At 64.7% G+C, this 12369-nt stretch overlaps 1 protein-coding gene across 1 annotated transcript in view; it reads right to left on the bottom strand.

The window, feature by feature from the left end:
- LOC311524124 (laminin subunit beta-2-like) overlaps positions 1 to 12369 on the bottom strand; it is a 48265-nt gene that overhangs the window by 3130 nt on the left and 32766 nt on the right. Inside the window, exons 23-32 of the mRNA XM_084634916.1 lie at positions 11229 to 11453; positions 10029 to 10243; positions 9728 to 9824; positions 6720 to 7098; positions 6068 to 6252; positions 4603 to 4844; positions 2020 to 2223; positions 1602 to 1746; positions 1146 to 1353; positions 747 to 888 (exon numbers count right to left, since the gene is read on the bottom strand). Coding sequence (XP_084491042.1) covers positions 747 to 888; positions 1146 to 1353; positions 1602 to 1746; positions 2020 to 2223; positions 4603 to 4844; positions 6068 to 6252; positions 6720 to 7098; positions 9728 to 9824; positions 10029 to 10243; positions 11229 to 11453 — 2042 coding nt within the window. The remainder of the gene's footprint in view (positions 1 to 746; positions 889 to 1145; positions 1354 to 1601; positions 1747 to 2019; positions 2224 to 4602; positions 4845 to 6067; positions 6253 to 6719; positions 7099 to 9727; positions 9825 to 10028; positions 10244 to 11228; positions 11454 to 12369) is intronic.

Raw genomic sequence — 12369 nt, 5'->3', positions numbered from 1 at the left:
AGGAAGTTTTTCTTCACTCAGTGCACAGTCCACCTGTGGAACTCCTTGCCTGAGGAGGTTGTGACGGCTAGGACTATAACAGGGTTTAAAAGAGAACTGGATAAATTCATGGAGGTTAAGTCCATTAATGGCTATTAGCCAGGATGGGTAAGGAATGGTGTCCCTAGCCTCTGTTTGTCAGAGGGTGGAGATGGATGGCAGGAGAGAGATCACTGATCATTACCTGTTAGGTTCACTCCCTCTGGGGCACCTGGCACTGGCCACTGTCGGCAGCCAGGACACTGGGCTAGATGGACCTTTGGTCTGACCCAGTCAGGTCGTTCTTATATATGTTCTTAACACTCTGCCAATGACACCGGGCAGAAATTGGAGTGCCTCAGATGACCTGATCCTGACTGGCCATCCAGACAAGTTACTGGGTGTGGTGAGCACAGTCTGTGTTAATAAATAGAGGTGACGTAGGATATTACAGTGTAAGGCTCTTCCACTGGTAAAAGGTCCTGCACACCTGCAGGAGTAGTGTACACCCGGAGCCCTACGCATTGGGTAAGGGTGTGGGGACTTACACCGACCAGGCCAGTGACACCGGGAGCCCTACGCATTGGGTAAGGGCATAGGTGCTTTTTGCCTGGAGCCCTATGGCCTGGGAAAAGGTGGGGTGCCATAATGTGTGTAGGTAACACCGGGGCAGGAGAAGCCTGGCTTGGGGGGGCCAGAAGGGTCCCCGGGAAGGCAGAGCCCCTCACCTCCTTCACTCTGCTCTCCACACCCCGGACTGCCTTCTTGGTGCTCTTCAGCGCACGCCCTGCCACAGACACCTGGACCTTCGCCCCCGCCAGCACCTCCTGCGTGGCCGTGATCACCCCCCTGACGCCCACCGCTTGCTCCCTGGGGGGGCACAGGACAGCATCACCCTCAGGACACCTCCCCACCCCTGCCCCCACAGTGCCCCCTGCCGGGAGTCCACCACAGCCAGCACCCTGCCCTGCCCCCACAGCACCCCCTGCTGGGAGCCCCCCACAGCCAGAGCCCTGCCCTGCCCCCACAGTGCCCCCTGCAGGGAGAGGCTGGGACCAGAGTAGCCAGAAACTCCACCCACACCCTCAGCTGGTGTCCCTGCCCTGCTTCTGTCCCTGGTAACTCACCTGGCTTGCCCTGCCCGTGTGAGCAGCTCCTGGGAGGTGGCCAGGCTGTGGGCCGTGCTGTTCAGGACAGCGTCCACCCCATCCAGCTGCCGGATGCTGTCCTGGATCTCCTGCAGCAGGTGCCGGATCCTGCTGGGGCTGCTGGGCAGGGAGATGTTCAGCACCTGCTGGGCCACCAGCTCGATGCTCTCCGGGTCGGCTCCCTCCTCTGCAGACAGGGACGGCCCTCAGCATGGGCAGCGGGTCCTTGGCATGCCAGTGGGGACAGGCCGGGGCATGGCTGGGCACCCACAGGTACCTGCAGCAGCCGCTGACTTGGGCCCTGGTTCACCCCATGCCTGCCCATGGCTTGGCCCAGCATAGCAGTGCCCTGGGACGCCCACCATGCCAGGCTGCACAGGGCACCGGTACTCCTGGGAACCCCAGGCCCACTCCAGCTCAGCTCCGGCTCCATACCTGCCAGGAAGTCCTTGATCTTCTGGATGAATTCTCGCAACCTGGCTGTGGACTCCTCCATATGGCCTCTGGCTGTCTGGGACCCATCCAGTGTGTCCTGGGCTCGTCTTCTGGCGCCCCGGGCCAGCTCCTGGATCTCCTGCACCTGGAGGGGACTCACAGCTGATTGCTCCAGGCTGGCTGCCCAGCTGGGAGCACAGGCATGTGACTGGCACATTTGTACGTGCACAAGGCTGTGGGGTGGAGGGCACCCAGCCATAAGGGTGCCCAGCCCACAGGTGTGCGAGGCCAGGGAAGGCTGTGCACTAGCAGACCCTGTGAGACACACACTCACCAGGACCCCTGCAGCTCGAATCACAGGCCTGATGCCTGAGGAGACCATCCCCACCCCTGGTGATGGGACCCACCCCTGTCGTACCTTAAGGGTGATGGTACCCAGCTGCCCAGCCGTGCTTTCCAACTGGCGAGAGACATCCTGGGCGGTGCGCAGGGCCTGTGTGGAGATGGGGAGCGCCCCCCTGCAACCTGGGCCCCCACAGCGCCGCTGCCCAGAGTCATCCTGGCAGGAGGCCCCTCCACAGGGGGCTTGTTCACAGCCCTGATCTCCCAGCGCCCCACAGATCTGCAGGCAGAGAGCACACGGCAGGGGGTCACCGGAGAGCCAGCCAGCCCTGCAGGGCCCCAGGGGAGGGGGGCAGAAACCTGGGCTTGCCATTGCACTCACTGATGGCCCCACACCTGGGAGGGAGGCTGCAACAAAGGGGGAATGATTTGTATGACTCCTGAGTGTGCCTCAGTTTCTCCCAATGCTCCACATGGCTACCGGGGGTGGGGAGGAGGACTCAGTTTGCTCTCAGGGCAGAGGGAGGCCTGTTCTTGTGACACAGCAGGGAGGTGGGAGTGTTGACCTGGGAGTGTTGCAGGGGAGTTTTACTGGGACTGTCTGCATTGGGGAGGGGAGACGTCCCTTGAGAGAGGATACCAGAGCCAGTAACCTGAGCTGGGAGGGGGATGGGGCCAGGTGACCCCTTCTGCCTGGGTAGCTGGACAAAGGCTGGAGGAGGAGCCGGGGGGAGGCTGGGGGAGCCGGCTGGAGGGGGTTCAGTTTTGGTGAGTTGGCTGGGGAAGAGGAGGGAGCCCTAATGCTGGGGTCTAATCTCTCTATCCCCCAGAAGGGCCTGACGAAGGGGTCCTGTTTGTGCCCACAAGCTCTGGTCTGGACTGTGTTCCTGTCGTCTCTAATAAACCTTCTGTCCTACTGGCTGGCTGAGAGTCATGGTGAATCACAGGAAGTGGGGAGACAGGCCCTGACTCCCCCTCACTCCGTGAGGGTTCTACACTAGGAAACCAAGTCACTGTTACCACATCGCTCAGGGGGCTGAAAAATTGCCCTCCTGGAGCAACGCAGCGACCCGAGCTGAGCCCGGTGGAGGTAGCGCTAGGTGGACAGGACAGTTCCCCCAGCGATCCTGCCACCCCTCTCGGGGACGGGGATTGGGACAACATGGCAATATTTTGTCATGTTTTTATGAGGCCTGTCCATGCCTCTGTTTCCCCGCAGTGCTGCACGGCTCCCAGTGGGTGAGGAAGGGCTGGCTGCTCTCAGGGCAGGCAAAGCGACGTGGGCGTCTGGGCCTTGCTCCCCATGTCAGTGGGGGGTCTGAGAAGACACCGGCGACTGGCACCGAGCACACAACGCCCCAGAGGGACCTGGATTCCCTGCCGCCCCTGGGGGGCTGAACAATCCCCAGCTGAGATCAAAGCACTTGGTGGGGGGGACCTGGGGCTCTCCCCTGGGCTCTGCCGAAGGAGGGCGGACAGCCAGAGCGTGCACCAAGGGGCTCCCTACAGCTGGCAGGGTGCTGGCTGAGCAGGGTGGCCGATGCTGCAACCTTCACGTCTCTGTGCCGCGCCAGGGGACAGCGCGGGGTGAGCATCTCTGCAGCCGCTGGGCGCGGGGCATCGGGCCCTGCACAGTGGGCAGGGCTCTGCCTGGCTCTGCCTCAGGGGGACTAGCTGGGCAGAGCTCACGGGGCGGAGCAGGGCTGGAGCCCAGAGGCCCAGTGTAAGGGGGCGGGGAGGCCACGTGGCTGACCCTGGTGGAAGGGTGGGGCCCCCTGGGGGGCTGGCCCACGGAAGGGTTCCTCCCAGGGACTGTTTAAAAGCTGGGACCTTGCACCGACCCTATGGATTCATGACAGAGGAACACCCAAGTCCTGTCCCCGCACTCCCCTGCCTTGCCCCAGCTCTCTCCCTGGAGGGGCTCCTTGGGGTAACCCTGCCCTGGCGCTCGCCCCTGCAACGCAGCAGCACAGAATGCTGCCCTGGGGCGGGCCGGCCAAGGAGGGGGGCACGAGCTAGGAGGGGGCTCGGGATCCGCCCGAAGGGGCAGTTGGAAAGAGCTGTAGGGGAAGGAGGAGGATGCAGAGGATGGAGTGGGTGGAGCTGAGGAAGGAGGTAGGGGATCAGATAATGGACGAACTGGGAAGTGAGACGGAGGAAAGCAGGAAAAGAGGAAAGGTCTGAGGCCAGGAGAAGCGGAAAAGTCAGACCTAGCTCTGGGAGCAGACACTCTTGGGGCTTGTCTATACTGCAACGTTGTCGACAAAACTTTTGTCTTTCACAGGTACTCAAAAAAGCCCCCTCGTGAAATTCCCGACGCAAGTGGCCGTGTGAATGCCTTTGTCAGCAGGAGCGGCAGGCCCGGGCGGCGCTTACCTCAGTCGGCTCCCCAGAAGTGGTGACATCTCCCTCTGGCTCCTAGGCGGAGGCGCGGCCAGGCGACTCTGCATGCTACCTCGCCTGCAGGCGCCGCCCCCACAGCTCCCATTGGCCACGGTTCCCGGGCAATGGGCACTGCGGAGCCGGCGCTCAGGGGCAGCGTGCAGACCCCCCAGCTCTCCCTGTGCCTAGGGGCAGCCCACCCCCCAGCCAGAGCCCTGCCCGCTCCTGGGCTCCCGCCCTGCCCAATCTGGGCTCCCTCAGCCCTCCCCCGGCTCACCCTCTCGTTGAGCCTGGAGACGCTGAGCACAGCCGCCCGCTTCTGGGCCTCCTGCAGCGACCTCCTCTGCGCTGCCAGGCTCCGGCGGAAGGTGTCACCTGTGTCACGCAGCAGCCCCTCCGCAGCCTGCCGTGTGCGCTGGGCCTGGCCCACCAGGCTGGCTGGCCCCTGCACCGAGGCCCTGGCCCGCTGCGCCGCCTGCCTCGAGCGCTCGGAGGAGGCCCGGATGCTCCGGTAGGACTCTGCCAGGGCACAGGAGCAGGGCATCAGGCCAGGCCACGGAGAGCTCTGCCCCTGCATGGCCAGGGAGACGCGGCTGCACTGCCTGGGGGCTGGGCAGGGCAGGGAGGAGCTGCTGTCATAGAATCATAGAATATCAGGGTTGGAAGGGACCCCAGAAGGTCATCTAGTCCAACCCCCTGCTCGAAGCAGGACCAATTCCCAGTTAAATCATCCCAGCCAGGGCTTTGTCAAGCCTGACCTTAAAAACCTCTAAGGAAGGAGATTCTACCACCTCCCTAGGCAACGCATTCCAGTGTTTCACCACCCTCATAGTGAAAAAGTTTTTCCTAATATCCAACCTAAATCTCCCCCACTGCAATTTGAGACCGTTACTCCTCGTTCTGTCATCTGCTACCATTGAGAACAGTCTAGATCCATCCTCTTTGGAACCCCCTTTCAGGTAGTTGAAAGCAGCTATCAAATCCCCCCTCATTCTTCTCTTCTGCAGGCTAAACAATCCCAGCTCCCTCAGCCTCTCCTCATAAGTCATGTGTTCCAGACCCCTAATCATTTTTGTTGCCCTTCGCTGGACTCTCTCCAATTTATCCACATCCTTCTTGTAGTGTGGGGCCCAAAACTGGACACAGTACTCCAGATGAGACCTCACCAGTGTCAAATAGTGGGGAACGATCAGGGAATGATCATGTCCCTCGATCTGCTGGCAATGCCCCTACTTATACATCCCAAAATATCATTGGCCTTCTTGGCAACAAGGGCACACTGCTGACTCATATCCAGCTTCTCGTCCACTGTCACCCCCAGGTCCTTTTCTGCAGAACTGCTCCCTAGCCATTCGGTCCCTAGTCTGTAGCGGTGCATTGGATTCTTCCGTCCTAAGTGCAGAACCCTGCACTTGTCCTTGTTGAACCTCATCCGATTTCTTTTGGCCCAATCCTCCAATTTGTCTAGGTCCCTCTGTATCCTATCCCTGCCCTCCAGCGTATCTACCACTCCTCCTAGTTTAGTATCATCTGCAAATTTGCTGAGAGTGCAATCCACACCATCCTCCAGATCATTTATGAAGATATTGAACAAAACCGGCCCCAGGACCGACCCTTGGGGCACTCCACTTGACACCGGCTGCCAACTAGACATGGAGCCATTGATCACTATCTGTTGAGCCCGACAATCTAGCCAGCTTTCTACCCACCTTATAGTACTGTGGGGACTCTGTCCCTCTTACCCCCAAAGCTGGCCCCCTCCCATCTTGCCAGCTGCTCCTGCTGGCGGGAGAGGGTGAAGTTCAGCTCCCGCAGCTCCCTGCTCAGGCTGGCCAGGCGGCCCCTCTGCTCCACGTCCACTCCAGCTGGCTCATCCAGGCGCCCCTCTGCGGTCTGCAGCTGCTTCCACACCTCGTCCATGTCCTTCCTGGGGGCACAGCTCAGAGTGGGCACAGAGCGGGACCTGCCCCCCAACCCTGGCCCAGGGCCCAGGTCCAGCGGCCAGACCCTTCTCCCCAGCACACCGGCGGGCACATGGGCGCAGGAGACGGACGTCCAGAGGGCTGGCCAGAGCCAGCGCCCGGCGTCCTGGGAGGGAAAGCAGGGCCCATGAGTAGCTGCTGGCTGTTCAAGGCACAGCTGCAGGAGGAGTCTGCGCCAGCCCCTCATGCCAGCCTTGCCAGTGGGGCTCAGCCCTGCACCCACACGGGGTCTCCATCTCCTTGGCCTCTGCTGGGCCTGCTCGCAAGGGGCCAGCCATGCCAGCTGGGGCAGCAACATGGGCATCTGCTTCCAGCCCAGCAGGCGGGAGGGCAGGACCAGGCTGGTCCCGCCGGGTGCTCAGGGTAAAGGGTCCCGTCACCGAGCCCCTCCCTCCCGGTGCCACCCCCTTGCCTGGTGCTGTCCAGCCGGCGGCCCAGCTGGCGCAGGAGGGGGGCGCCCTGGCTGCTCCCGTCCCCGACCAGCCGCTCCGTGCTCCTCAGCTTGCTCTCCAGGTCCTGCAGGCGGCTGTTGCTGAACTCGGGCCCGGGGCCTCCCTCCTGCAGCGCCCGCACCTGCCCCTGCAGCTGGCGCAGCCGGTCGTGCAGCCGGTCCAGGGCCAGGTCCCACCGAGCGAAGCAGGGCGGGCAGCGCTCGCAGCGGGGGAAGTTGTCCTGGAAGCCGCGCTGGCAGCGGTCGCAGCGCTGCCCCGTGAAGCCGGTGAGGCAAGCACAGTGCCCGCTGAGACGCTCGCACTGCGGGCTCTCCACCCCGGCCGGGTGACACTCACAGGCTGCCGGGGGAAAGGGGGCACGTCACAGCCTGGCCGCAACCCCTGCCGGAGTCTGCACACAGCCTGGCACACCAGCTGCCGGGGGGGGGGGGTGTTAACCCTTTGACTGCTGACCCCTGCCCGAGCCACTCCCATGGCAGGGGGCAGGTCTCCAGCCGTGCCCCCTGTGACGAAGTGGGGCTGTTCTTAATGGTTCCTCTGAATAGTGTGGGGGTGCCTCAGTTTCCCCTAGGCAGTTCTTAAGTATCTAGGTGGTGGGGTAAGGGTGTATGATCGTTGCAGAGCCCTAGAGGGCAGGTGTGTGCAGGGGTCTGGACACAGGGAATGGCCAACACCCTGTTTCCTGGAACCTGATGGCCTGGGCCCTTCCCGTCTGCAAGGTGAGAGCTAAAGGGTTGGAGAACAAAGGAATCCGGTGACCTCCTGGCCCAGGAAAGGGACAAAGCCCAGAGGAGGAGGGGCTGGAGGGAGTTTCAGTTTGGGGCTGGCTGGAGACCTGGAGTGAAGGGCAGACGGGGTTGTCTGGCTCACTGCCCCCCAAAATGGACCCAGCTGAGGGGTCCTGTTCTCTACACCTACAAGCTCTGTGTTAGACCCTGTTCCTGTCGTCTAATAAACCTTCTGTTTTACTGGCTGGCCGAGAGTCACGTCTGACTGCGGAGTTGGGGGGCAGGACCCTCTGGCTTCCCCAGGATCCCGCCTGAGCGGACTCGCTGTGGGAAGCACACGGAGGGGCAGAGGAGGCTGAATGCTCCGAGGTCAGACCCAGGAAGGTGGAAGCCGGGTGAGCTGTGTGTCCTGCAGACAGGCTGCTCCCAGAGAGGAGACTGCCCCAGAGTCCTGCCTGGCTTCGTGGGGAGCAGTTCCAGAGCGTCGCCCGGGGACTCCGTGACACTCCCCCACCCCAGCTCTGACAATGCAGCGAGGCCTTGGCTGCACCAGCTCTGCAGTCTCCGCAAATGCCCAAAGCCCCACGCCCTTCTCTGCGGGGCACGGGGCTCAGTGAGGGCAGAGCAAAGCAGCCTGTCCAGTGTGGGGACCCCTCTCGCTCGACCCCATTCACCTGTGGCTTGCCTCCCATCCCTCTGGGTTTACTCCCATCCCCTTCCAACTCACCCCCGACTCTCCCCCCCCGGCTCACCACCATCCCCCTCTGACTTGCCCCCCCACTCCTCTGGGCTCACCCCATCACCCTCTGGCTCAACCCCACTGGGCTCACCTCTCAGCCCCCTCTGGCTTGCCCCCTGTGAGGTTAGGAGTGTGATATCATATCTCATTGACAGGTGACACAGGGCCAGAAAGAGTTAATGACCTCCCAGACTGACCTGACCCAGGGCCCAACTTTAGAGACTGCTTAGGAAGAGATGGAAAGGAGGAGAGCTGTGAACTGCAGCCCGCACTGCTAGAGAGAGAAGGGGAGATGCTGGCTCAGGGCTTGTGATGTCAGCAAACGAGTCTTGTCTATTGCCACGGCTTTGATTCAAAGATCAAAACAGGAGTGTGAAGATCTAGGAAGACACTGGAGGGCAACAGTGTTGTTGTCTCTCTGTCTCCGGGAAGGTTGGGGTAACCTGTATCTGAACCGTTTAATGATAAATTACCCTGGGCTAATTGCCAGGATGTTTGGGAGAAGGAAGATTGAGCCTATTGTCTTCTCAGGCCAAGAGGCTGCTGGAAATGTATAAAAGCCCTGGGACACGATCCTCCTTCATCTCAGATCGGCTTTGGGTTTCAAGAAGGGGAAACCCTGAGCCATAAGGATTGAGATCCCCAGTCACTGACTGGAGTCACCCTGAACATGGACATTGGACTGTAACCTCTGGGCTGTTTCTAAAAGGACATTTGGCCACTACAGACTCACCATCTCTGCTCGGTATCGTGACCTCAGGAACTGAACTCAGGTCGGTCTGTAGACTGATCTCTCTACCAACTCTCTCTCCCTTTTCTTTTTGAATAAACTGTAGTTTAATTAACGAGAATTGGCTATCAGCGCGTATTTGGGGTAAGATCTAAGGTATCATTGGACCTGGGTTTGGGGCCTGATCCTTTGGGACTGGGGGAACCTGCTCTCTTATATGATGAGAGAAGATCTTCAGTAATCATCATCGTATCTGACGTGTGTCCGGAGGGAGGCCTGGGGCGGGCACTTTAGGGGCACTGCGTTGTGTGGACGCCTGAGTACCCAGGGAGGTGATACGGAGGCTGGTTTGGTAACTCTGAGGAGTGGCATATCCACCGGCGTTCGGGGTTTGTCTGCCCCGCTCTGTCTGCAGTTCACCCCGACTGAGTGACCTCAGCTGGCTCCCACGGGCAGCATTGTGAGCCCCCCGCATGGCTCACCCCTCATCCCCCACGGCTTGCCTCCCACCCCCCACCCCTGGGCTCACCTTCATCTCCCATCTGGGCTTGCCCCCTGCCACCCCTTGGTCTAGCACCCATCCCCATCTGGCTCTCCCACCACCCCCTGTGCCCCCTCCTGGCTTGCCCCCCCCACTCCCCTCCAGCTCACCCCCCATCTCTTCCAGGTTCCACTCCAGACTTTCCCCCTGCCCTGCCCCACCCCCACACGGCTCGACCCCAGGACTTGCACTCCAGGTCTCTGCCCACATCTCCCCCCACACACACTCACCCATGCACTCCCGCTCTGGCTCGCCCCAGTGGTTCTCCTGGCAGTCGGCGCAGGTGCGTCCCCCGAAGCCTGGCCGGCATGGGCACTGCCCTGTGAACTGGTGGGCAAAGAAGACACTTAGGTGGAGCAGAGGGAGCCCGGGCACCCCCAAACACAGGCCTCCCTGGGCCCTGCGCAGCCCGATGGCCCCACAGGGCAGCCTGCCCATGCAGTGCCCAGCAGGGCACGGCCCAGGCCGAGCGCCAGGCCCTGCTGCATGCCAGGTGGCACCCAGCCCCTGCTCCCTGGCACGGGCACTCACCATGTTGCAGCCTTGCTGCAGGGAGTGGGCTGGGTGGCAGCCGCAGGGCTCGCAGCCCCGCTCCCCACCGAAGCTCCGGAAGCCGGGGGCGCACTGGTCGCAGTTCTTGCCCACCACGTGCTCGCGGCAGGGGCAGCTGCCCGTGAGCCGGTCGCAGTAGCAGGTGCCGGAGGTGCAGTGGGCAGGCAGCGTGCCCAGCTGGTTACAGGTGCAGCCTGGGAACAGCAGCAGCAGGATTGGAGGGGCAGGGTTCAGCCCCCTCCCTCTGCCCACAGATACCCACAGCCCCAGGGCACTGCCATCTCCCACACTCAGGGACAGGGCCGTGCTGGGCCCTCACCCCCCGTGTCTGCACAGTGCCAGGGCCTGGGACCCCAGCCCCACTCCCTGTGATGAGATGCCAGGCCCTGTCCTGCCCCACCATACCAGGCCCAGCCTGCCCCTCCCCACGGCCCCGCCCCACCGTGCCAGGCCCAGCCTGCCCCTCCCCACGGCCCCGCCCCACTGTGCCAGGCCCAGCCTGCCCCTCCCCATGGCCCCGCCCCACTGTGCCAGGCCCCGCCTCGCCCGACGACCCGCCCCACTGTGCCAGGCCCACCCTGCCCCTCCCCATGGCCCCACCCCACTGTGCCAGGCCCACCCCGCCCCTCCCCACGGCCCTGCCCCACCGTGCCAGGCCCACCCCGCCCCTCCCACGGCCCTGCCCCACTGTGCCAGGCCCCGCCCCGCCCGACGACCCGCCCCACTGTGCCAGGCCCCGCCCCACCCCCACAGCCCCGCCCCACTGTGCAGGCCCCGCCCCACTGTGCCAGGCCCCGCCCCACCCCTCCCGACGACCCGCCCCACTGTGCCAGGCCGAGCCCCGCCCCCCCCATGGCCCCGCCCCACTGTGCCAGGCCCAGCCCAGCCCCTCCGCACAGCCCCTCGCCATGGCCCCGCCCCACTGTGGCAGGCCCAGCCGTGCCCCATGGCCCCACCCCACTGTGCCAGGCCCATCCTGCCCCTCCCCACGGCCCCACCCCACTGTGCCAGGCCCAGCCCAGCCCCTCCCCACGGCCCCGCCCCACTGTGCAGGCCCCGCCCCACTGTGCAGGCCCCGCCCCTCCCACGGCCCCGCCCCACTTTGCAGGCCCCGCCCCTCCCATGGTCCCGCCCCACTGTGCAGGCCCCGCCCCTCTGTGCAGGCCCCGCCCCGCTCACGTCGGCAGCTGCGCTGCGGTGCGTTGCCGTGGTAGCCGGGCCGGCAGGCGGCGCAGCGGGGCCCGTCCGTGTGGTGCAGGCAGCGCAGGCAGTGCCCGGTGCGGGGGTCGCAGGCCTCGGGGTCGCTGGGGTCGATGTTGCCGTTGCACTGGCAGGGCCGGCAGCCCCCGCCCTCCTGCCCTGGGGCCCCGAAGTAGCCGGGGGAGCAGCGGTCACAGCGCGGGCCTGGAGGCGAGACCAGGAGACGCTCGCGGCCGGCTGGGCGATGCCCCGGAGGGACACCCCGGCCCGGGCAGCCTCAGGGGCCCCGTCCTGCTCTCAGGACCCAGAAACGCCACCAACGCCCCCCACCTGCCTCTGAGCCCCGTGCCAGGAGTGTGCTGCTCGGCTGGAGCCCCCCGGCCTGGCGCCGTGGGGCCCGGGGACCGACCCCACGCACGCATCCCTGGGACGGCTGCCCAGGCCCCAGGGCCGGCACGGAGCCCTGCCCCGGCGTGCTCCCCGCACTGCCCCCCACAGGGCTCTCGGGAACCAGCCGGCCCCAGATCACCTCCCCGGCCCCCTGCAGCCCCCAGCATCGCCATCGGGAGGGGCTGGGGGTGAGCGGGGCCAGGGGTGTCTCTATTTGGTTTTTTAAAGGAAAAGGGTAAACCCCACCCTCCCTGTCGGCCAGCAGGAGCCCCCCGCCCCGCCCCCGCCCTCCCTGTCGGCCAGCAGGAGCCCCCCGCCCCGCCCCCGCCCTTCCTGTCGGCCAGCAGGAGCCCCCCGCCCCGCCCCCGCCCTCCCTGTCGGCCAGCAGGAGCCCCCCGCCCCGCCCCGCCCTGCCCTCCCTGTCGGCCAGCAGGAGCCCCCCGCCCCGCCCTTCCTGTCGGCCAGCAGGAGCCCCCCGCCCCGCCCCCGCCCTCCCTGTCGGCCAGCAGGAGCCCCCCGCCCCGCCCCCGCCCTTCCTGTCGGCCAGCAGGAGCCCCCCGCCCCGCCCCCGCCCTCCCTGTCGGCCAGCAGGAGCCCCCCGCCCCGCCCCGCCCTCCCTGTCGGCCAGCAGGAGCCCCCCACCCCGCCCTTCCTGTAGGCCAGCAGGAGCCCCCCGCCCCGCCCCCGCCCTCCCTGTCGGCCAGCAGGAGCCCCCCGCCCCGCCCCCGCC

Source organism: Lepidochelys olivacea (assembly GCF_965140295.1).
Source record: "Lepidochelys olivacea isolate rLepOli2 genome assembly, chromosome: 7".
NCBI lineage: Eukaryota > Metazoa > Chordata > Testudines > Cheloniidae > Lepidochelys > Lepidochelys olivacea.
Note: the sequence above shows the minus strand (reverse complement) of the source record. Positions and strands in the feature narration are given on the sequence as shown.